The sequence below is a fragment of the Anas platyrhynchos genome, chromosome 15, assembly GCF_047663525.1.
Source record: "Anas platyrhynchos isolate ZD024472 breed Pekin duck chromosome 15, IASCAAS_PekinDuck_T2T, whole genome shotgun sequence".
NCBI lineage: Eukaryota > Metazoa > Chordata > Aves > Anseriformes > Anatidae > Anas > Anas platyrhynchos.
Window position 1 is genome coordinate 18,873,463 of NC_092601.1, and position 21,214 is coordinate 18,894,676.

Here is a 21,214-nt window from a genome sequence, read left to right on the forward strand (position 1 = left end):
GCCGTGACCCCCTGGCAATCCGCATGCACCAACGCTGCCCACCTGGCACCGACCCCCAGGCACTGACCCCACATACGACAGGGGCACCGAACCTACACGGCACCATCCCCGCTCGATGGAGACGCACAAGAGGGGCACCGACCCGGCGCTCAACATCCCTGCGCAACGGGGACACCGACCTCACATGCACCACGGGGGCGTTGCCCCAAACGGGCCACACTGGCTGCACCTCGCCCCTCTGAGACCCCAGGCAATGCCAGACCGAAAGGGGGGTCCCCAGGGCTGGGCTGCGCCTGGGGACATGAGTTTGGGAGCAGCCCGGGGAAGGCAGAGGTGGGGGAGTATTTGCCTGTTCGCTTGCTTATGGCCTCGACGAGGCTGGAGGGGAAGTAGCCCACGCGGTCGTTGCCGGTCCGGTTGTCGTGGATGCAGCCCTTCCAGCGCCCGTCCGCGTGCTGCTCCAGCACCTGCGGGCAGCTCAGGGTCAGGGCAGGGGCTGGGGACCCCCAGGTACGGCCCCCCCCCGGGTCCCACAGCCGCACTCACGGTGATGACGTCTCCGGCTTTCACGTTGAGGCTGGTCAGGTCGTAGTTGTTGCAGTAGTCCTTGACGGCGCGCACCTGCAGAGCAGCCGAGGCGTCTGCGGGGACAGAGGGCAGCATCACTGGGTGCCCAGCCCCGGGGCGGGGGTCACCCAGTGCGCCCCCGAGGTCCCAGCCCCAGCGGCTGGGGGCTCTCTGCTGGGTGAGCCCAGCCCCTGCCCCTACCCCGCAGCATCTGCTTGATCTCCTTGCTGGCCTGGCTGGTGGTGAACTGGTTGACGATGTCCAGAGCCGTCTGGTTGTACGTGTTCCTGACGTGGGCGTTGATCCCGCTCTGCAACGGCACCGAGAGGGCTCGGGATGAGGCTGCGCCCCCCACTCTGTGCCATCAGATGGGGGGGCTGTGCTGCCCAGCCCCACGGGCACAGCTCGCTGCCTGCCCCCCAGGACCCTTTCCCCGCTCCCCAGGAGGTGCACACGCTGCTCCGCACCCCCCAGCCATGGGGCTGCTCCCCTCCTGTGTCCCCTCCCTGTGCTGGGGGTGCCGGGGGGCCCTTACATCCAGCAGAAGCCGCACCACATCGGTCTTGCCGCACAGCGCCGCCTCGTGCAGGGCCGTGCCCGCCTTGGTTTGCCGGTTGATGTCGATGCCAGCTTGCAGCAGGAGCCTGCGGGCGCACGGAGGGGTCAGCGGGGTGGGGGGGGGCACGGGGCCGGCGCTGTCCCCGCTCCCCACGGCTCCGGGCACCCACCGGATGATGTCGATGTGGCCGTTCTTGGCCGCGAGGTGCAAGGGGCTGGTGCCGTTGGGGTCGGTGGTGTCCCCCGGCTTGGGCTCCAGCAGCGCCGCGCACATGTTGCTGTTCAGGAGCAGTTGGACCACCTGGATCAGCAAACACAGACGGAGCAGGGCTGCAAAGACGGCTCCGCCGCCTGCCGGGGCTGCAGGGCCCCACGCACAGACACCCGCCCTGCGCCCGGCCACCCCATGGGACGTGGGAGCAGGAGGTGTCCCCCTGCTGCCCTCCCTGCGGCCGCCCTGTGCCCACCCCCGGGTGCCCCTTACCCCAAGGGCCTCGCCGAGGTCCCCCCACTCCCCGAGCTGCCTTTAGGGGCCCAGCACTGCGGGGACTCACCCCGACCCGGCCAAACTCGCACGCCAAGTCCAGCGGCGTCTTCCCCGAGTTGTCCATGATGCAGGGGTTGGACTGGTGCTGCAGCAGCATCTCGGACTGCAGGGGAGGGACCCGAGCACGGTGAGGGGCACGAGCAGGGGCAGGGGGGGGGTGGCACGGCCCCACCGCCCCCCCCTGCACCCCAGTGCCACCCCTGCCCCACCGCGGCCCCGCTGTACCACGTCGTAGTGCCCGTGCTGTGCCGCCAGGTGCAGGGGGATCTGTCCCTCGTCTGATGGGATGTTCACGGAGGACCCTGCCTTCAGCACCATCTTCATGGGCTCCTTCTTGCCTTGCCAAGCCGCGTAGTGCAGGGGCCGCATGCCTGCGGGCGGGACGAGCAGGGGGTGAGCACATAACCCACCTGGACACAGCCTGCCAAGGGGCGCAGGGCCGGGGGCACCGGGCAGGACCCTGCAGGGGATGCAGCCCCCACGTCCCAGCAAGGGGCCCCCCTCACCTCCCACCCCGGTGTGCCGGCAGCCAGGCACAGGGCACCCAGCGCTCGCTCTGCCCTGCGCACCAGCCTGGGGGTGGCGTGGCCCCGGGCACTCGCCTTTGTTGTCCTTGATGTCCACCGCAGCCTGCGCCTCCAGCAGCAGTGAGATGAGCTCGGTGTTCCCGTTGAGCGCCGCATGGTGCAGGGCAGAGAATCTGGGGACAGATTCTGGCATCAGGGGGCTGTGGCCACTGCTCCAGAAGGGCTGCCCCCTCCAGCCTGCACCCCCTGCGGCACCCCAGGGCGCCCACGCTGTCCCCAGCCATGCACGCATGACATGGTGCTGTGCTGTCTGTGCTCAAAGAGCCTCAGCTGAGCCACTTCATTTAGCTTTGTTCAGCATTATTTAGCTTTATTTAGCTTCTCCTGGGGTGCTGCAGCCCCAGGACAGGCTCGTGGCCTGGTGTGGTGGGACACGGCTGTGGATGTTGGGTGAAAACACATAAATCTGCACCGCAGGAGCAGGGGCTGGTGGGGCTGGTTTGTGGGGTGCTGGAGTGAGACCCAAGCACCCGAGGCACTTCCCTGCGGCTGCTGCAAGCCCAAGGGGCTGCAGGCAAAGGGCCAGGCACTGCTGGGGAAGGGGCAGGCACCGGGGGGCTGGCGCCAGGGAGGTGCCCCCCTGCTGACCCACTTCCCCCAGCCTGGCCCAGGCGATGTGGCTGTGGGCACCGGTGTGGGGGGGGCAGGCTGCCAGATGGCCACGGTGCCCCTACCCCATACCAACCCCCCCGGGGGGCTGGGAAAGCCCCTTGCCCTGCTGTGCTGCACCCTGCTCTGCTTCCACACAGCGCCGCCGAGCCGGGAGGCTCCCAGCAGGAGCTGACCTACTTGCTTCTCGCGGCAGCGGCATCCTCCGCACGGCTGCGCTCGTGCCCACCGCCCTGCTGCTCTGGGCTCTGGTTGTGCACGGCACCCCCGGACCCTCCCCGGGCCTCCCCAGTGCCACCAGAGCATGGGAAGGGGCTGCAGGTCCCAGCAGGACCTCCTGGCCCCCAGGGACCCCGTACCCAAAGGTGGGCGGTGGGACTGGGATCCCATCACACCCCCATCACCGGGACCCCATTGGAGTGGGGCCGTGCCCCCACCCCACAGCGTGCTCTGGGCACCGTGGCCCCACTGCCCGTGGTTCCCCGCTCGCTCCCGCACCGGAGCCGCGATGAGAGCAGACAGCTCGCTCAGGAGGCCGATCCCCAGCGTCTGCCTGGAAATGTCAGCATTTTCCGCTCCAGCGCCCTGTTCAAATCGGCTCAAGATGGTGCAAATCACAGCAACCCCCCCCCCTCTGCCCCCGGGCTGCCTTGGGGGCTTCTCCCGTGCACGGCAGGGCCGTCTGCAGGGCCCCGCGCTGTGCAGGGCACCGCGTCCCCTGCGAGCGTGGGACACCCGCACACTGCTCACCACTGTGGAGCAGCAAATGAAGGAGAGATGGGGAAACTGAAACAGCCCTGGGGAGGAGGACACTGCCCGCTGCAAGGCTGCTCCTGACCCCCCGAGCCAGCTGGGAGCAGCAGGCAGGGTGCAGGCAGGGTGCAGGCAGCTCCCCGCCGCTGCCCCAGCCCTGCCGTGATGCTCAGCCCCTGTGCAAGTGTGCGAGGGGGGACACTGGGGGACAGCCCCTGTGCTGCCCACACAGCCAGCACCACGCACCCTCCCCGGTGCTGGCCGGAGTGCCCACACGCTGCCACGGCCCCGCACGCACGCTCGCCCACACCGGCACGCCTGCATGCACACGCACGCTCAGCTGCGCATCCGCACGCTTGCCTGCACCCACCCGTGCACGCACACACGCACACGTGCAGGCTGGGGGGTGCAGGGCAGGCAGCGGGGATGGCTGCTCCCACGTGCACTGCCTGGGGCGAGGGGCAGGAGCACAGTGCCTTGGCTGACCATCAGCCCTCGCCTCCCCCGGTGCTCGTGGCGGCTCTGTGCAAGCACACGTGGGGGGCACAGGCACCGGCACCTCCACTGCATGGCACCGGGGAGCCCAGCACACCCCTGGGGATGCTCCCTGCAGCTGCGCCCTGCTGTGCATGGCCCTGGGGCACCCACAGCCTGCTCGCTGCACCCCAGGGCACGCACACCCCATGGCACGCACACCCCAGGGCACGCACACCTCATTGCACACTCCCCAGGAGCAGGGCCCCCACTCACCCGTCGGTGTCCTGGAAGTTGACGTTGACTCTCTTCGCCGATCCGAGGAGCTCTGGGAGAGGGAGAGGGGAAAGGCTGTTAGAGAGGGGGTGGAGGGGCGCGGGCTGGGCGCTGGGGAGCGCGGCACAGCTGCAGGAGGGCTTTACCCCCTGTCCCATGGGTTGGATGCCCATAGCCCCAGGCTTAGGGGTGAAGGGGACTGATGCTGGCAGCCCTAGGGCTGGTGTGGGGTTCTCCTGGGTGTCCTTTCCCTGCTCCTTCACCCTGCAGGACCCCTGTGATGTCCCCAGCCCCGCACTGCCTGCGTCCCTGCCCCGTGCAGCCCAGCGCCCCGCTGCCCCGAGTCTGACTCCTGGTGAAGGCGTGAGGAAATTAAGCCCCTCGGAGCAATCCAATTAGCACAGCGAAGATGGATGGAGCCAGATTTACATAAGATTTACCCACAAACGCCACTCAGGCTTTTCAGTGAAAGTGCTTTTCCTTGCATCCCTGGTGCAGAGCCACGGGCTGGGGACCCAGGCAGTGCCTGGGAGCAGGGGATGTGGGCACTGTCCTTGGGACATCCTGCACCCTCAGCAGGCAGCCTGGCACGAAGAGGAGCGAGGCTGAAGGCCAGGCAGAGCCACAGCCCTTGCAACACCCCCGGGGGGACGTGCAGCCCAGGGAGGAGTGGGGACCCCAGGCCCTGTGGTGTCCCCACGTCACCAGGCTGCATCCTGCCTCGGAGACCATCCCCAGCCTGGCTACAGGCAGCAGCAGCAGCAGCACGTCCCCATCCCTGTCCCCCTGCCCACGGGATGTGGCTGCTGAAGGGCTGGCGGAGAGGAGGAACAAGCCTGGAGGCATGCAGGGGGACAGGCACTCGATGGCAGGCAGGGCCCTGGAAGGGGCTGTTTCAGTTGGGGAAGGGGAGAGCAGAGCAGAGGAGCCGCTCCTTGCGCCCTGGGGCTGCCAGGACCTCGCTCCTGCTGCGAGCTCCACTTCTCCTTATCAGCATCTGAGCGCGATATTCAATTACACGGCACAAAATGCTGCGTCAGCAAACCCGGGCGCAGTGGGACGCCCGCCAGGTGCAGGCAGCGAGCAGCTCCTGCTGTCCCACCGCGGGCATCTGCACGTGCCAGCGGCCTGGAGTGGGGTCCCCAGCCCTGCCAGGACACCCTGCTCCACGCACCAGGGGCTCTCGGCACCCCCTTGCCTGCTTCCAGGGCTGGGGCGCAGGAGCAGGGCTGGGGGTGGCTGCACCCGGGGCAGCACGGTGCCCCCAGCCCCTGCCCTGTGCCCTCACTGCAGCACAGGGCAGGTCTCACTGCAGCAGCAGGGACCGTGAGCAAGTAAAGTCGGTGCCTGAGCAGTCACAGCTCCTCCGAGCACGTAAAGCGCTGATTGAATTTTAAATCCCCGTCCATGCGGCACAGACGGGGCCAGGTGCATGCAGATGAGGTGCCTGGAGCTGGGGACCAGGCTCTGCCGGCCCTGCCGCTGGCCAGGGCTGTGCCTGGCGCTGACCCCTGAGGGCTCCAGGGCTCCATCCCAGCCTCCTGCCCCTCCGGGCTCCCCGGGGCAGGCAGGAGCCAGCCCTGCAAAGGGACACGTGCTGCGGGTGGTGCTGGGCTGTGGCAGAAGTTTCTCCCTGCCCACATGGAGGCAGCGGGCTCGACGTGCCCCGGCGGCAGCTCCGTGGTGCGCTCCATCAGCGGGCAGACAGCCCGACGAGCGGGACACGTGTTAGCGGCACAGCCCGGTGCCGATGGGTGACAGATAAGGAGGACGTCTTCGGAATAGCAACAGATACCAGCGCCCATCCGTCAGGATCCCAGCCTCTCCTCCTGGCACGCAGGGAAATGGGGCGGCTGTGGGATGAGCAGGGGCACCGCGGGGTCCCCATGGTGTGGGGAGGGATGGGGAACCGCTGAGTGAGCCCCACACAGCCCCACACAGCCCCCGTGACAGGGAGACCCCTCACCCTGGCAGCACACACCAGTTTAATGAAGGCTTCCAGCAAAACCCCCACGTCGGTGCAGCCAGACCCCGGGGTGGTACAGCCCCCGTGCCCCATCCCTGCTGCAGCACCCCGGGAAGGGCCGGGCGCTGCTGGCACCACAGCCCCGGCACTGGGGCCGAGCGGGTGCCCGGCAGCCCAGGGCTGCCGCCAGGCTCCCCAACAAAGGTGCCATTCAGGGCCGGTGGAGAGGTGCCCAGGGCCGCTTCCGCTGCCCGCTGCCGCCCCAATGAGCGGCTCCTGGGAGAGGGGCCGAGCCGCCCTCCGCGATGCAAATCGCCGGCGGACAAAGGCAGCGCGCTGGCGCGGGTGCAGGAGCGGCCCCGCGCCCAACACTGGCTCCAGTCTTCAGCCCTGGCCCTGAGACGGGCCCCACTCGCTGCCCCTGCAGGACAGACGGACGGACGGACAGACAGGCGGCAGCAGGGCCGCGGTGCCTGCCCTCTCCCACGGGCTGCTCCTGGCGAGGGGCTTCCCCTGGGGCTCGGCAGCACGGGCTGCTGCGCCCTGCTACGCTGATCCCCACGCGCCCACCCTGCGATCCCAGCTGGGACTGGCACGGGCTAATTTCCCAGGCAGCAGTTCCTAATTATCTGCTATTAAGGCCCAAAGTGCCTTCTTTAAACCCAAATCAGGGACACAGCTCCCCGAGGATGCAGCAGCTCATTCCTCCGGCAGCAGGCAGGGAGCAGAAGCACGGGGGGGGCGGCTGCCGTGTCACCTCTGTCCCCACCTCGCCGGGGGCTGCAGGGCAGCGTGGGGGGACACGCGGAGCAGCAGCCCTGTCCCCAGGCTGGGTGGTGTCATGCAGAGCCCGGGCTGCACCCATGGCAGCCCCCAGCTCCGGCCAAAAAGGCATCGGCCGAGCGAGCTGAATAAACCATCGCGGAGGAACTCTTCTCCCTGCACCTGCAGAAGAGGCTGCCGCTGCCAAAATCTGTTTAGCACTTCAATAAATGCTCGTGCCAAGTGCTTAGTCAGTGACTTCCAGCCGCGCAGCGGTTTGACTTTCGTTAAAACCCTGGCAGCGGCCGTGCGCACCGCGAGCCCCGCTGCACCCCCCTCGCCTCGGCAGCGCTGCGGAGAGCTCGGGGCCCTGCGCGGCTTCTTGGCTTCACACACGGACGAGGTACGGCTCACGCTGATGGGGAGAGGTCCTCACGTGGGTGCCAGTTGTTTGGGTGGCTGCCAGTGTCCCTGGAGGGAGCAGCCCGTGGTCCCGTGCCTCCAGGGTGCAGCACCCCGGGGTGCGCCCTGTGTGCCCCGTGGCACAGTGAGGTGCAGACGACAGCACGGAGAGCTCACACATACGGCTCACATGGATGGATCACACGTGGACAGCTCACACGGACAGCTCACACCAACATCTCGCACAGACATCTCGCACGAACGGCTCACACGGACAGTGGCTGGCACCCCCACTGCCCCCGCCACGGCCCCAGATGGCAAGAGCCGGCGCGGCTCCATCTCCTGCGGAGCACCAGCCCCATGTCTGTGCCAGCACCAGGGCCCCTGATGGACGAGGGCTTTGCACCAGCAGCGCCCCAGCTCCAGGCAGGGCAGGACAGGCAGCAGCAATGTGCAGGCCACACCACCAAGGCTCCCCAGGGGCCTCAAGCCAAGCCCTCGTGGCCATGTGGCCCCGCAGACCTGCAGTTAACCCCCCCTGTAACAAAACAGCATGCCTGCCTGGCGCAGAGGCTGCCCCGCTCCTGGTCAGGGGTCCAGCTGATGGCACACCTTGGCACGGGGCATGGCACAGCACAGCCAGGTGCTCACAGCTCCCAGGAGCCCAGGGAGCAGGATGGGTGCCCTGGGGAGCAGGGTGGGCATCCTGGGGAGCACCCCTAGAACACTCCTGGGTTTGCAGCCCAGGGCAGTCTCAGGCACGGCGCGGGATGCACGGCCTGCTTGGAGGGGGCGAGGCATGAGAGAGCTCGTTAATGGCATGGAAGAACCAGGAAAATTCCATCTAACGAGGGAGAGGAGAGGAAGCTGAGAACACTGCCAATTAAAAATACCGGACACAAAAAGCGATGGGCAGAGGGGGAGGAGAGCACAGCTCCTGCACGGCCGCTGAGCCTGCTGCTGCATCTCACCCGCATGGCACGGCCCCGGCTCTCCTCCCTGCCAGGGCCACTGGAGCAGTGACAGAGAGCACCGGGCACCCGTGGGCACCAAGCACTGTCCTGTCCTGCTCGCGTGCTGCAGAAGCCAGGGCCATGGGCACGTGTTGCAGCACAGAGGGACGGTGGCACCCCCAAAGCTGGGGCCTTGCTCAGAACAAGTGAGCCCAGCCCTGTCCTTGGGGCACCCCAGCGTCCCCTCTTTGCTCCCTGGGGGCTGCTCGGGCGGTGGTTGTGCCATCACGAGCAGTGTGCACCCCACAGCATCCCGAGGGACCTGGCAGTGCCCAGCAGGATGGGATCAGCTGCTCCAGGGGAGGGAACTGAGCTGCTCCAGGATCCGAGCCCCAGCACTGCCGGGTCCATCCTCAGCCAGAGCTTGCTGTGCACACAGAGAGACGCAGACATCTGCCATAGACACCGACTATAAACAGAGTCTGCTGCGTGTAAACACCGCCTCGGGGAGCTAATCCCAGCTACTACTCCCATAAATGCCTTTACTTAAGCGACGGGATCGCAGCAGCTCAGTGCACGCTTGAATTCAGAGCCCGGTGTGTGGCGGTGGAGGTGCTCTGCCCTGCCCGGCCCCGTTCTTGCAGTCCCGCACGCTCCTACAGGGCAGGATGCCCGTGATGGGGACGATGCACTGGATGAGCTGGATGTGCTGGGGGGAGCCACGCTGCTGGGCCCCAGCACCCAGCCACACATCACCTGGAGCCCCCAGTGCTGTGCCTGGCCGCTGGCACCCCGGTGCATCCCACGGGGAGCTCCCTGCCTGCCTGTTCCAGCCCCGCTGCGCACAGGACCAGGCACCACAGGGCCTCAGCACACAGCCCTGCCCGGGGGCTCCTCTCCCTTCCCGGCAGCGTGCCATCCTGCCAACCCCCTGCGCTCACAGCCAGCACAGCGCCAGCAGCGATCGATCCCAGCCGGGGTCCCGGGGGGCTCCCAGCCAGGCCCCCGCTGCCGAAACGCAGGGAGCAGAGCGGCCCCGCGGCACGCAGGCGTCCCGGCCCGCTCCCCCTGGCAGGGCTGGGTGGCCGCGGCGTGCCAGGAGCAGGGAGAGGGAGGCTGCACCGAGCAGATGGCTCCAACCTCCGCGAAATCAACAGCCGCTTAATGAGGGGAAAGCTGCGGCTGCCCCCCCTGCCTCCCCGGCTCGGCGGCCGCTAATGAGCCGGGGGGCGATGGGGTGACCCCGCAGGGTGCCCACAGCTCCGTGTGCCCGACCCCAGCCTGGCCACGGCCCCCAGGCACCGAAAATCACGGCACCAACTTCAGAGGGTGCTGGGGGATCCTGCAGTGACATCGCTGCGAGCTGCCAGATAAAGGAAGCATCCAAAATAGCTGCTCTTAATTATATCCCTGCTGACGAGTGCCACGCCAACAACGGGCGCTGGAAGCTCGCGCTGCATGAGGAGCCCTGGCAAGAGCAGTCCGACTTGCTCTGTGTCACCGGGTCCCCACGGGCACGCGCATGGGCAGAACGTGTGGCCACGTGCTCTGCTCATGCGTGTGCCCCCGGGGAACGCGTGGAGGTGACGGGTGGGGGGGACGTGCCCGGCGAGGACCGGGACACCGCAGGCTGTGCCGGGGGGGGGCTGCTCCTCGCTGCTGTCCGACAGCAACGTGCCTGTGCTCCTGCAGCCAAGGTCGTGCCAAGCAGCGAGCCCCGCGCTATGCTGAGATGCTAATGAAGCCATTATCATCTTCTGATCAATGTTGACTGTATAAATAATGCACCGGGAAGCTCGCGGGCTGCTGGCGAGATGCGATTGAAGCAGGGCTGTGTGCTGCCTGCACAGGAAGGGGTTGCTTGGGGCAAAGAGGAGCGGGGCTGGGACGGACACGCTGCAGCTGGATGCTCGGTGCCCACCTCAGCTGGGTGGCAGCCGCCCGGCACAGCGGCACAGCCTCTGCTCACCACAGCTGGACAACAACTGCCCCGCACAGCTGGATAACTGCCCGGCACAGCTGGACAGTGCTCAGCACAGCTGGATCCCACTGCCCGGCACAAGCTGTTCTCCAAATCCCCGCTTGCTTTGGGAGCTGCTGGCCCCGTGCTCAGCATGTGAGGGACCCACAGCTCTCACGGGGAGTCCCTCCTTCCCCGTACCAGGGTGCTGTGGGTCCCATGCTCAACCCGATGACACCGGGTGCAGGAAGCTGCCGAGCGGCTGGGTGCAGCAGGGCTGTCCCCAGGGAAAAGCAGCTCCGGGGGGGGGGCCGAGGGGCAGCGTGGGGCCGCCCTGGCCATGGGCACGGATTGCTCCGGATGCCCCGGCCGTCGCGCGGAGCCTTCCCTGGGGAGCCGAGAAATCTGCACTTCAAAATCAATAGGCCGTGGCAGCCTGAGTCACGGTGCTGCAGCAGCGCAGGGCTGTCCCCTGGGGCCAGAATGAAGCAACTTAAATGCAGCTTTCAAGAGGCAGCGGGGACTCCTTTGTATTTTTTATAAAAAGGAAACTTTCAGAACCAAAGGGAGGAAGGACGGGCTGTCCCTCCAGGCCGCCAGGGCAGGCAGGGATGGCACGGATGGGGGAGGACAGAGCGCAGAGAGACAGGCAGAGGGGACCGGGGGACACCCAGAGCAGAGCCAAGCTGCTGAGCAGCTGGGGCCAGACCCAGCCACCTTGACCGTGGCCATGCCAAACCTCAGATCCTCCCGTCAGGAGACCCTGTGGTGCCCACCAGAGCCGTGCCGGGGCAGCGGCGCTCAGCAGCAGCTCCGTGAGCATCCCCGCTCCCTCGCACCACCAGGACGTATCCTCACCTGACCCCTGCCGCGTGGTGCCGTGTGTCACCGGCACTGCAGCCACCCTGCTGTCACCCTGCTGTCCCCCTGTGTGACCGGGGCCATGGGGAGGGCAGCAGCAGCACGGGCAGGGCGGCGAGGTGGCGGTCCCAGCACCGTGTGCCGCAGGGGGGCACGAGGCTCCGCAGCGCCCCGCCGGCCCCACGCCAGCCGCACGCCCACCCCCGGCTCCGCTGAAATCCGTGCTGGTGCTGTTTTCACGGAGCCTTAATTGAAAGTCTATTCTCCCAGCTCCAGGGCGATGTTAAACAGGTAATTTTCAGTAATCACACCGGCTGGAAGGAGGCACCGCCAACACGGCGAGGCTGCCGTGCGCTGGGGGTGGGGGCAGACGAGCACGCCTGGGTCAGGGCTGGGGGAGCGGAGAAGGGAAGGTGCTGGCACTGCTTGCCTGTACCCGGGGGCAGAAACAGCCCTGCCTGTCTCTGTCCCTGTCCCCCTCACCTTGTCCCTGTCCTTCGCCTCCTTCCCAGGGCCAGGGAGGGTCAGGAGGTCCAGCCCCAGCCCCGCTGGGCAGCAGAAAGGGACCGGGATCCTTGAGTATCTTGGAGCATCGTTAACTAATGACCCTTGCTATCATCTGGCCTCCCACGAATCCAGCTGCAGCCCAGGCATTGCTGGAAAGCGCTGGGGAGCTCCCTGGCAGACACAGAGCCTGTGCCTCTGGGTGCGTGCAGAGAGCCCAGATAAGCACCAGGGAACTCCGCACCGCTGCGGGGCTGGGACCTGAGCTCCCAGACCTTGTCCTGCCAAAGGAGGCCCTGGGGGCTGCTTTAAACACAGCGCCTGGGGTGCTGTCATCAGTCCTCGTCCATGGGGCAGCCTGGTCCACCTCCCCCAGCACTGCCAACCTCTCCATGCCCACCACGCGCCCTCAGCACCGTGGCCAGGCGGGTGCAGCGTGGGGACGTGCAGCATGGGGATGTGCAGCCAGGGGATGCTGTGCAGCCACCCGGGGCAGCCAGCTGCAGGGGCACGCTGCTCCTCATGGCCTCACAGCGCTATGGGACAAGGACAGGGCTCACGGGTCTGCTCCCAGTGTGCCCAGTGTCCCCAGCACGGCACACGCTGGGAGGGAGCTGGCTGGGGAGCCAGGTGGGGAGGGCTCACTGAGAGACAAGCTCAGGGTCTGCGAACGCCGGAGCAGAGACAGCCAGAAGAAGAGCTGCTGACGAGCAGCACAGAGCCGCGAGGAGCACGCCGTAAACAGCCCAGCTGCAATGCAGGAGCCGGGCAGGCGCTGCTTTGTGCGCTCCAGCTGCTCCGCCAGGAACGGGCCCAAACCTACGTGGGCCTCGGTGAGGAGGCGGCGCGGAGCCGGGCTCCCGACAGCCACATCTGGAAGGGATCAGCCGGCGGCTGCCGCCGAGAGCCGTCCCCAGCGCCGAGCCCCACGCCAGGCCAAGGAGGAGGCGCTGCCGATGCGGCCGGCGGAGACGGCCACAGGCATGTGGTGCACATGGATGCACAGGGGCAGGGCATGCACAGAGAGCACAGAGATGCACATGGATGCACAGGGATGCACAGGGGCACGGCATGCACACAATGCACACGGTGCACAGGGATGTGCAGGGGTGCATGATGCACGTGGGAGCTGATGGACACGCATGCACATGGCTGCACACAGGCACATACATGCACACGCGTGCACAGGGGCACACAGGCAGGCTGGCAGAGCAAACCCAGAGCAGAGCAGCCAGCTGGGGGCACAGAAGGCAGCAGAGAGAGAGGCAGCACCCACGGTGGCTGCACACTGACCCCAACCTGCTCTGTCTCGGGCTGATTTGGGCCAACGCAGGGCACAGAGCTGGGGTCCTGGCAGCACCCAGGGACCCAGCAGCACGCAGGGCGCAGCAGCCCCACCACCACCTCCATCCCCACTGCGAGGGCCCTGCTCTCACCCTGCAGCCACAGCGACCTTGCTGGCAGGGCCCAAGGAGACGTGGGCAGAGGGGGCACCCCCCCACCAGCCGCTCACCCCCAGCGTGCCGGCACCGTGCTCCCCCGGCCGTGCAGCTCGCCCCGGGCCCGGCATCCATCTGTCATGGTGCTGGAGCAGCAGGCCGTGCCGAGGCCGGCACTGCGTCCCTGACTTCCCATTTTTCAGGCTGATTGCTCCTGTCGCTGCAGAGCCTGGTGTTAAACACCTCATTTTCTACTCCCGTATTGAGTTGGAAAATACTATTAACATTTCATTACAGCTTAAAGATCCCTCTCAGCCTGGCACAAGGAGCTGACCTGCCGGTGGCACCGGCCCCTTGCCATGCAGGCTGTGCCGCCTGCAGCCCTCTGGGCGAGGAGGGCCGGGAAAGCAAGTCCTGCTCGTGTCCCCACTGCGGGCAGGACGGTGACCGGGGCAGAGCTGGGTGCTGGTGCTGCTCACCAGCTCGGTGACCGGCCTGGCACAGCACAGCCTCCCGGCACACCGGTCTGGAGCAGCGAAACAGCGCAGGGATGGAGGCACGGGGCAGCAGTGTCCGAGCAGAGCACAAGCAGTTTTTGATTCCCAGCCCCTTTTCCTCACCTGCAGGAGCCCGGCCCAGCAGTAGCACAGACCAGCCATTAAATATCTGCAAATTCACTCTTTAGTGCTCTCCCGATGGTGCTTTGAACACTTGTGAAAGGCACCTTTAGCTGCCCAGCGTGGCAAAGCCAGCGCAGAGTGGGTTTGTGGTGAGCGCCCAGCAAGAGGGACAGCAGCCCCGGACCTCGGGCACACCCCACTCCCAAACCCCACACCAGCAGGAAGAGCACAGCAGCAAACCATGGGCATAGCCCAGCCTCACCCCACAGCCACACTGCCCCCAGCCCCACGCTGCCCCCAGCCCCACACCATCAGTGGGACCGCAGCCCCCGCCTGCCGCGTGTCCGACACCGAGGACCCCACGGACACAGCACTGGGGTGGGCTCCTGCTGCACCCACTGCCCCACGGGCACCCACGGGGCCCTGGCACTGCCACGCAGCCACATCCACGGGCATCACCACCGGGGCTGCCTCGTGGCCTCATCACACACGTGCAGCCACCCGCAGGGCCCCGTGGGCACAGGGGAGCGCAGAGGGCTGGGGGCACCCGGGGGCACCAAGCCACAGAGGTGCTTGCAGCCCTTCTTGGAGGCTGGGGAGGGAAGGGAAGGGTTAAAGGGAGTGCAGCCCGAGCAGCAGAAAGCCAGACGCCAGGCTGGCTACGGGAAACCGCAGGGCGGCTGTGGAGGGGGAGCTGGGGCCGCAGCACCCGGCCCTGCGGCACCGCCGGACCCCGAGCCCCCCGCGGCACCAGCCCCCTCCTGAGCAGCCCGGTCCTGGCCGTGCCCTGCGGCATCGCCCCGCCACCGAGTGCTGGCTGCTCGGGGAGCGCGGTGGCACCGGCAGCACCGGGAGCACAGCGCAGCCACCAGCAAGGTCCCCGGGCGGGAAGCACTGCAAGAGCCCCGGCACAAGGGGCCACGGCGCCGGCACAGGGCTAATTGGTGTCAAACCAGGTGAATTCGGGACTGCCATGAGGAAATCCAGGCCAGTGAGGGAGCCTGGGGCTGGGCGCCGAGCCGCTGGCCCACATTCCCTGCTGCCCAGGCCCCGCAGCCGGCCCCAAAACGGGAGCAGGAGGGAAGGGGAGGGCTCGTGCCGGCAGCCTCAGCCCAGCCAGAGAGATGCAAGAAAATGTAAAATAAATACATGTCACCCCGGGCTGAGTAATAATCCCCCTCTGGAAGGAAACTTGGCGCATGTCGGCGTGCTCCCAGCTGCCAAGTCCCTGCTCGGTGCGAGGTTTCACACGCAGGTTATAAACCCCGAAAAGAAGTTTATTGGGGAAGCACTGACACGTCGTTACGCACGGCAGCCACCCGGCCCCTCGGGCCCCATGCTGGGGATGCGCTGCCATCTCCCCGTAGTGCTTCACTCCTCAATCTGTGCTGAGGGGGCCGGGGGGGCCGGGAGAGCAGTGTCCAGCTGAGTGATGGAGGCTCCCAGCACCATCACCAGGGGCACTTGGCCGAGCTGCTGCAGGATCCGGCCCCACAGCCCTTTCCAGCCTGGCCCCGCTGGAGGCTGGTGGCACTTGTAGGATCCCTCCCGCTGCCCAGGGTGGCTGGATGGTGCCCGGGCTCTCCCTGCAGCACACAGGGGCTGCCTCGTGCAGCAGTGGGAGCCATTAGCAGCGGCTGCCGGCCAGGGAAGTTTCCTGTGTTGCTGGAGGGCTGAGGGGAATCGGGCAGCTCCGGCGGCTGCCGGCCACACGCGCCCTGTGCACTGCACCACAATTGGATTTGCAGCTGCCCTGCCTTTTACTGCATGGAAATTGAATTGTAAAATGTCAAAGACATTTCCTAACTGCGCCATATTAGCCCGGTTTTATTAAATACTGTTATCAGAGGAGATTATTAATGCAATCAAATGCAGGCAAAAAAAAACCTGGAATTAACTGGCCGCCGCGCAGGAGGACACGCCGGAGGGCAGGAGGCCTCCCCCGAGGGCTGCATCCTGGGGTCCCGCTCACACCCAGCCCCTTGGCACAGCAGGGCCCTGCCCGGGACCCCAGAGGGGTCTGGCTCCTGGCTTCTGCCTCCTGGCCCCGGGTTGCCTCTGCTGGCCCCCTTCGTGCTGGGACGGCGGCTGGAGCAGTTTTCCTTCCTGGAGCTGTGCCCCAGCTCGTGGCCTAGGAGCAGTCCCCATGGGATGGCAGCGTCCCGAAGGGTGGTGAGCCCCGTGCCCAGCTGTGAGCCCGGCCAGGCAGTGCAGCTCACCCGGCCCCAGGAGCCCCACAGAGGGACCCAGAGCTCCTGCAGCACATGAGGACACGGGACAGGATGTCTGTGCTGCACAAACCTGCCACACGTGGAAGTGATTTGCAAAGTGCCCAGCACGGTGGGTGGGAGAAGCTCGGCAGCAGGACCCGTCCCTCAGCTCCAGGTCCCTCCCGCGGCATGGGGGGGCATACAGAAGTGATTTCCAAGTGGATAAGATGAGCGCAGCAGCAACCTCGCAGAGAAGGAGCCCGCCTGCTCCAAAATGCCACCACCGAGGGACCCCCCTGCCAGCACAGCGCAGCCCCATCTGCTGCTGCCCAAAGGCCTGGGACGGGGACGCAGCAGCACAGCCCCTGCTGGGGACGCCCCAGGTCCCCGTCCTGCCCCGCAGCGCCCAGGCTGGGGAGGCAAGGTGAAAACGCCAAGTCACTACAATTCTTCGAGGTAGCACCAGGGAGGAGGGGACAGGGAGGGAAACAGTTTGCTGCCAAATCCCTGCATCTGATTTGCGTAACTTTCAGACAACCTCATCAATTATGGATGCCCGGGAAGCGAACGCGGTGCGCGCTGCGGCCGGCCCGGGCCCCACAAACTCTTACTCCACTCTGCTAAATCGGGCCCCACGTCGCCATAGCAACCCGTGTTAATTCACGCAGGGATTTTTAAAATCTCATTTATTAAACCCCACATGAATAGGATATTATCCAGATAACAGAGCTAGAGTTACAAATCTTCCCAGTGCCGAAGAGCGCGGGGAGCACCGGAGGCACGCGTGGGAATGGCACATGGAGAGGGGGCACGGGGACACCCGGCATCGGGACAGCCACTGCTCAGCGCTCCCCCAGCCCTGCTGCTGCTGCCAGGAGCATGGCACCCGCTGCCACACACACAGCCCTGGGTCGGGTCCCCTGGGAGCAGGAGCAGCCCAGTCCCAGCACAGCCCTGGGGACTCCAGCAGAGCTGGAGAGGTGCAGCCCGGCCAGGGCATGGGGCAAGCAGCCGGACCTGCAGCGGGCATCCCCCCGGTGCCAGGCTCAGTATCACGGGGGTCCCTTGTCCCTTTCCCAGGAGCCCAGCACTGGGAGCACTGCTGGGTCCCACGGGCATCCTGCTGCACAGCACCCGGGGGGCTCCGCAGTGGGACATGCGATGGAGCAGGGCTGGGAAGAGATGGGTGCAGGAGGAGGTGGTGGCACTTGGCACGGTACCGCTGGCTCTTGTCACAGCGATGCCAGCTGTGTGCCCAGGCCAGTGGGGGCTTGGGAGGGGTGCGTGGGGACAGTGTGTGAGCCACACATGGTTCCTGTCCCCGTGTGCTGCTCTGGGAGGCTGCGAAGTGGCAGCACCTGAAATGGGTTGGAAAGAAGGAGGTTTGGTGCTGGAGCCTGTTCCCTCCCTGCACAGACCCTCAGCAGGGGCACTGGAGGCACAGGGGACACCGTGCTGGTCCTGCATGGCAGCTAGACACAGGGACACCGTGCTGGCCCTGCACAGCTGTGGGCACAGGGGATGCAACAACGGCCCTGCATGGCACCAGGACATGGGGGATGCCACGCTGGCCCTGCACAGGAGTGGGGACATTGGGGAGGCTGTGCCAGCCCTGCTCAGCACCAGGATACGGGGGACACCCACACTGGGCCAGCTCAGGAAGAAGCCAGGCAGAAACACCCCTGTGTGGCCAGGATCAGGGGACACTGTGCCAGCCCCGCACAGCTCTGGGACCACGGGGGTGCCCACATTTGGGGGGCACCGAGGGAAGGACTGGGGGCATGGTGGTGGCGGGGCTGCGTGCAGCATCCCTGAGACTCGGTGCCGTGTGGATGCTCCCCGGGGGCCGTGCCTGAGCCCAGGGACAGCCCCCGGCCCCGCCAGCCCTGCACGCCAAGGCCTGAAACCTGCGGCTGCATCAGCACCATGAATAATTCAGTCCCGGGTAAAACGCCTCAGCAGAGCAGTTGGAACGCACAGAGAGCAGACACTCCCGGAGCCACACACATGTACCCACGGAGGAGACGCACAGCTACACCCCCGCAGCCTCGCGCACGGCCGTCCACGGCGGTGTGCACGCCTGGGGAGAGCTGTGCACAGCCCGGCGCAGAGATGCTCGCGGGGAGACACCCGTGGAGCTGCATCCAAACACCCCCACACGGAGAAACACCAACACAGACACATCCAAACACACATATGCCAGGGTACACACCGGCACACAAACACAGTCCCGCACCCAAACACAGGCACACACGCACAGCCGGGCACGCACGCAGGCGAGCACGGGCACAGCTGCACACGGGCACACGCACATATGTGTGCAGGCGGCGGCAGCCCTGGTGCACACACACACACACACACACACACAGGGGCCGTGCACACAGCCGCGCACGGATGCCCCCGGCTTTCCCCCCCCTTTCCCTTCCCGACCCCCCCCCGTGCTGCAGCGGCTCCCCGGGGGGCTCGGAGCCTCTCCGGGGCGCGGGCAGTGCGGGAGGCGCTGCGGGGCTGCACCGGGACCGCCGAGCCCGTGCAGCGCCGAGCACCCGCGCGGCTCCGGGGGTCGCTCCGCCGCCGCCTCCCGCGCCCCCCTCCCCGCGGCCCCACCGGACCCCCCCCCCCCTCCCAGCAGGGCCGAGCCCCGGGGCGCCGCCGGGGATGCCCGGGGGCCCCCGCCCGCACCGCACCGCACCGCACCGGGGATGCTCGGAGCCGGGGAGGGGCTGCGGGTACCGGCCCCCCCCCCGCCCCACCGCCCTGCCCGGGGCCGCCGCCGCCCCCCGCCCAGCCCAGCCCGGCCCGGCTCGGCCCGGCCCCCGCGGCGCGGCACTCACTGGCTTTGCCGGGCTTGGGCCTCTGCAGCAGCTTCTGCACGGCCGCGATGTCCTCCGCCTTCACCGCCTGCACCAGCTCCTGGTCCTTGCCCATGGCTCCGCGGCGCCGGGGCTGCCGGCTGCGGGCTCACGGCCCGAGCATCCTCCGCGGCGAGGGGCGGGCGGGCGGCTGGCGCGGCTCGGCTCGGCTCGGTGCGGGGCCCCCCCCCCTCCCCAGCCCGCTCCGGAGGCGGGGGCGGCGGCGGGCGGCGGGCGCCCGGGGCGGGGCGGGGCGCGGCGGGGCGGGGGGGGCCCCACCGGGAGCGTAGAGGGGGGGGGGGGGCACCGCGGGCGCTCGGGAGCCGCACCGGGGCGCACGGCAGGAGCGGTGTGGGGGAGGAAAGACGGGGGAGAGGGGGGGGCACCGAGGGGCGGGAGCCCCGGCGGGAGAGGGGGGGGCGCCGGGAGCGCGGGGAGGGGGCTGGGGGACCCGGGGGGAGGAAGGGGAGGGGGCGCCGGGGGGTGCCCGGTGCTGGGGGCTCCCGGAGAGGGGCTCCCGGGGGGGTCGCGGTGCGGCCGGAGCGGGGTAAGGCTGGGGGGGGGGGGCTCGGTGCGGCTGCGGCACCCGGGGGAGGGCCGGGGGGGGCCGTGCCCGCCGGGAGGCTCCGTCCCAGGGCCCCGTCCCGCGGCTCTGCCCGGCCCCTGCAGTCCCCCCCCGGCGGCTGGGGAGGGAAGCGGGCTGGGGGAGCTGCTGGATTCCCGCAAATAAAGCCCTGATTGCTGCCTAATTTTCCGCCTGTGCAGACACAATGGCCGGTGACATTCGTCCCCGGGCGGTTTTTTGCGGCTTGAAGGACCTGAAGGCACTGAAGGTGCTGGAGGCTGCCCGGCTGGGCAGGGCCGGGAGGGTGCTGGGGAGCCCCTGGGAGATGGGGCAGCGATGGACAAGGCTCAGCGGGCTGCTGGTGCAGAGCCCCGCCAGCACCTGCACAAAGTCAGGGACAAATTTCTGCTCTGCCAGGCGAATTACTGCCTAAATTACTAAATTACTGCCTTTTCCAGAGCTGAGGTCCCAGCTCTGGAGAATCAACCTTGGGGTGTGCGTGCCCAGAAGCTGGCACCCAGCTGGGCACGGGACAGCACGGGTTGCAGCAGGGCAGCGAGCTGGTGGCTGCATAGGGCACGGTGCAGGGCACGGGGACAGGCAGCCACAGACCCATGTGGCAGGGGGAAGGATGGGGGGCACAAGGCAACACCCAGACCAACATCAGCCGACTGCCCCGCAGTGCCCCTGGCCCACCCCAGGCCTGCCCAGGTTGGCCGGTGCCCAGCTGGAGCCACGGGCACCCTCCTCAGCCCCCACCTCCCCCTGCAGCCCCCGGCTCTGGCTGACTCAGGGGCAGCGGGGTCCTTCTCCTCTCCCTGCCCCCATTTTCCAATCCAGGACATTTGGGTTTCCAGCACGAGACGCCGCCTAATCTGCCCTCTAATCCCACAGGCTGGTGGTGTGCAGCCGCACGGGGACCTGAGCTGCTGCGGGCCCCCCCGGGCTGGGGGCTGGGGGCACGTGTCCGGGCTGCCCCGGCAGGTCGGGGCTTCCCTGGGGTCTGCCACCACTCGAGGACATCAACACAGCTCCTCAGCAAAGGGCCCTTTGTACCCCACAGCCTCTGTCTCAAGGCTTTCCCACCCAGCACCCGGGGATGGGGCAGCCCCCAGGGCACCAGACCGCCTGCAGCTGCACTGGGACACCGGTGGCAGAGCTGTGTGCCCCCCCCGCTGAGCCACGCTGTGGCAGCAGGAGCCCCAGAGTGCCCCGTGCTTCTGCAGCTCCCTCCAGGCTCTTGCCAAGCCTCGTTGGTCCTCACAGAGCAGCAAAATGTGCAGTGAAGCATCCACATCACCGCCCTGTGCACGTGGTGCCCAAACCGGCGTTAGGGCAGGGAGAGCTGTGGGCACGGGGGGCTTGCCTTCGCCCCCCCCTGCAGCAGGGCTGGGCACGTGGAGGCATCGCTGCACGGGACCCCTCACTGGCAGCAACCAGAGGCAGCCCTGCTGCAGGACGCCCACCCCGTGCAGGATCGAGGGCTGCCAGCACAGGAGGCTCCTGGAGGAAGGCAAGAGGAAAGGCTGCGCTTTGGGAACGGCTCGGCACAGGGAGCGGTGTCAGGCTCTCCCATCCCAGCCATCGGGGTTCTTATGGGGGCTGCTGGGGAGGGGGTGCTGGGGGGAGCCTGGCAGGGCCCCTGTGACCCCTCTCCAAGGCATGAAGGAGGCAAGGAAATGGCCGGAGCAGCAGCCCTCGTGTGGCTGGCTGTGCCCTTGGCAGCACCCTCATGGGCTGGGTCCCACA

General features: G+C 67.7%; 1 protein-coding gene across 2 annotated transcripts in view; it reads right to left on the minus strand.

The window, feature by feature from the left end:
* The window catches only part of CASKIN1 (CASK interacting protein 1), a 32,062-nt gene extending 12,953 nt beyond the window's left edge, over positions 1-19,109 (minus strand). For both annotated transcript variants that reach the window (XM_038187034.2, XM_038187033.2), the window contains exons 1-10: positions 18,883-19,109; positions 4,372-4,423; positions 2,275-2,372; positions 1,898-2,043; positions 1,680-1,775; positions 1,296-1,426; positions 1,103-1,211; positions 769-877; positions 547-641; positions 350-467 (exon numbers count right to left, since the gene is read on the minus strand). In XM_038187034.2, the coding sequence (XP_038042962.2) occupies positions 350-467; positions 547-641; positions 769-877; positions 1,103-1,211; positions 1,296-1,426; positions 1,680-1,775; positions 1,898-2,043; positions 2,275-2,372; positions 4,372-4,423; positions 18,883-18,976 (1,048 nt within the window). In that variant the 5' untranslated portion in view covers positions 18,977-19,109. The remainder of the gene's footprint in view (positions 1-349; positions 468-546; positions 642-768; positions 878-1,102; positions 1,212-1,295; positions 1,427-1,679; positions 1,776-1,897; positions 2,044-2,274; positions 2,373-4,371; positions 4,424-18,882) is intronic.
* Positions 19,110-21,214: the final 2,105 nt, after the last annotated feature.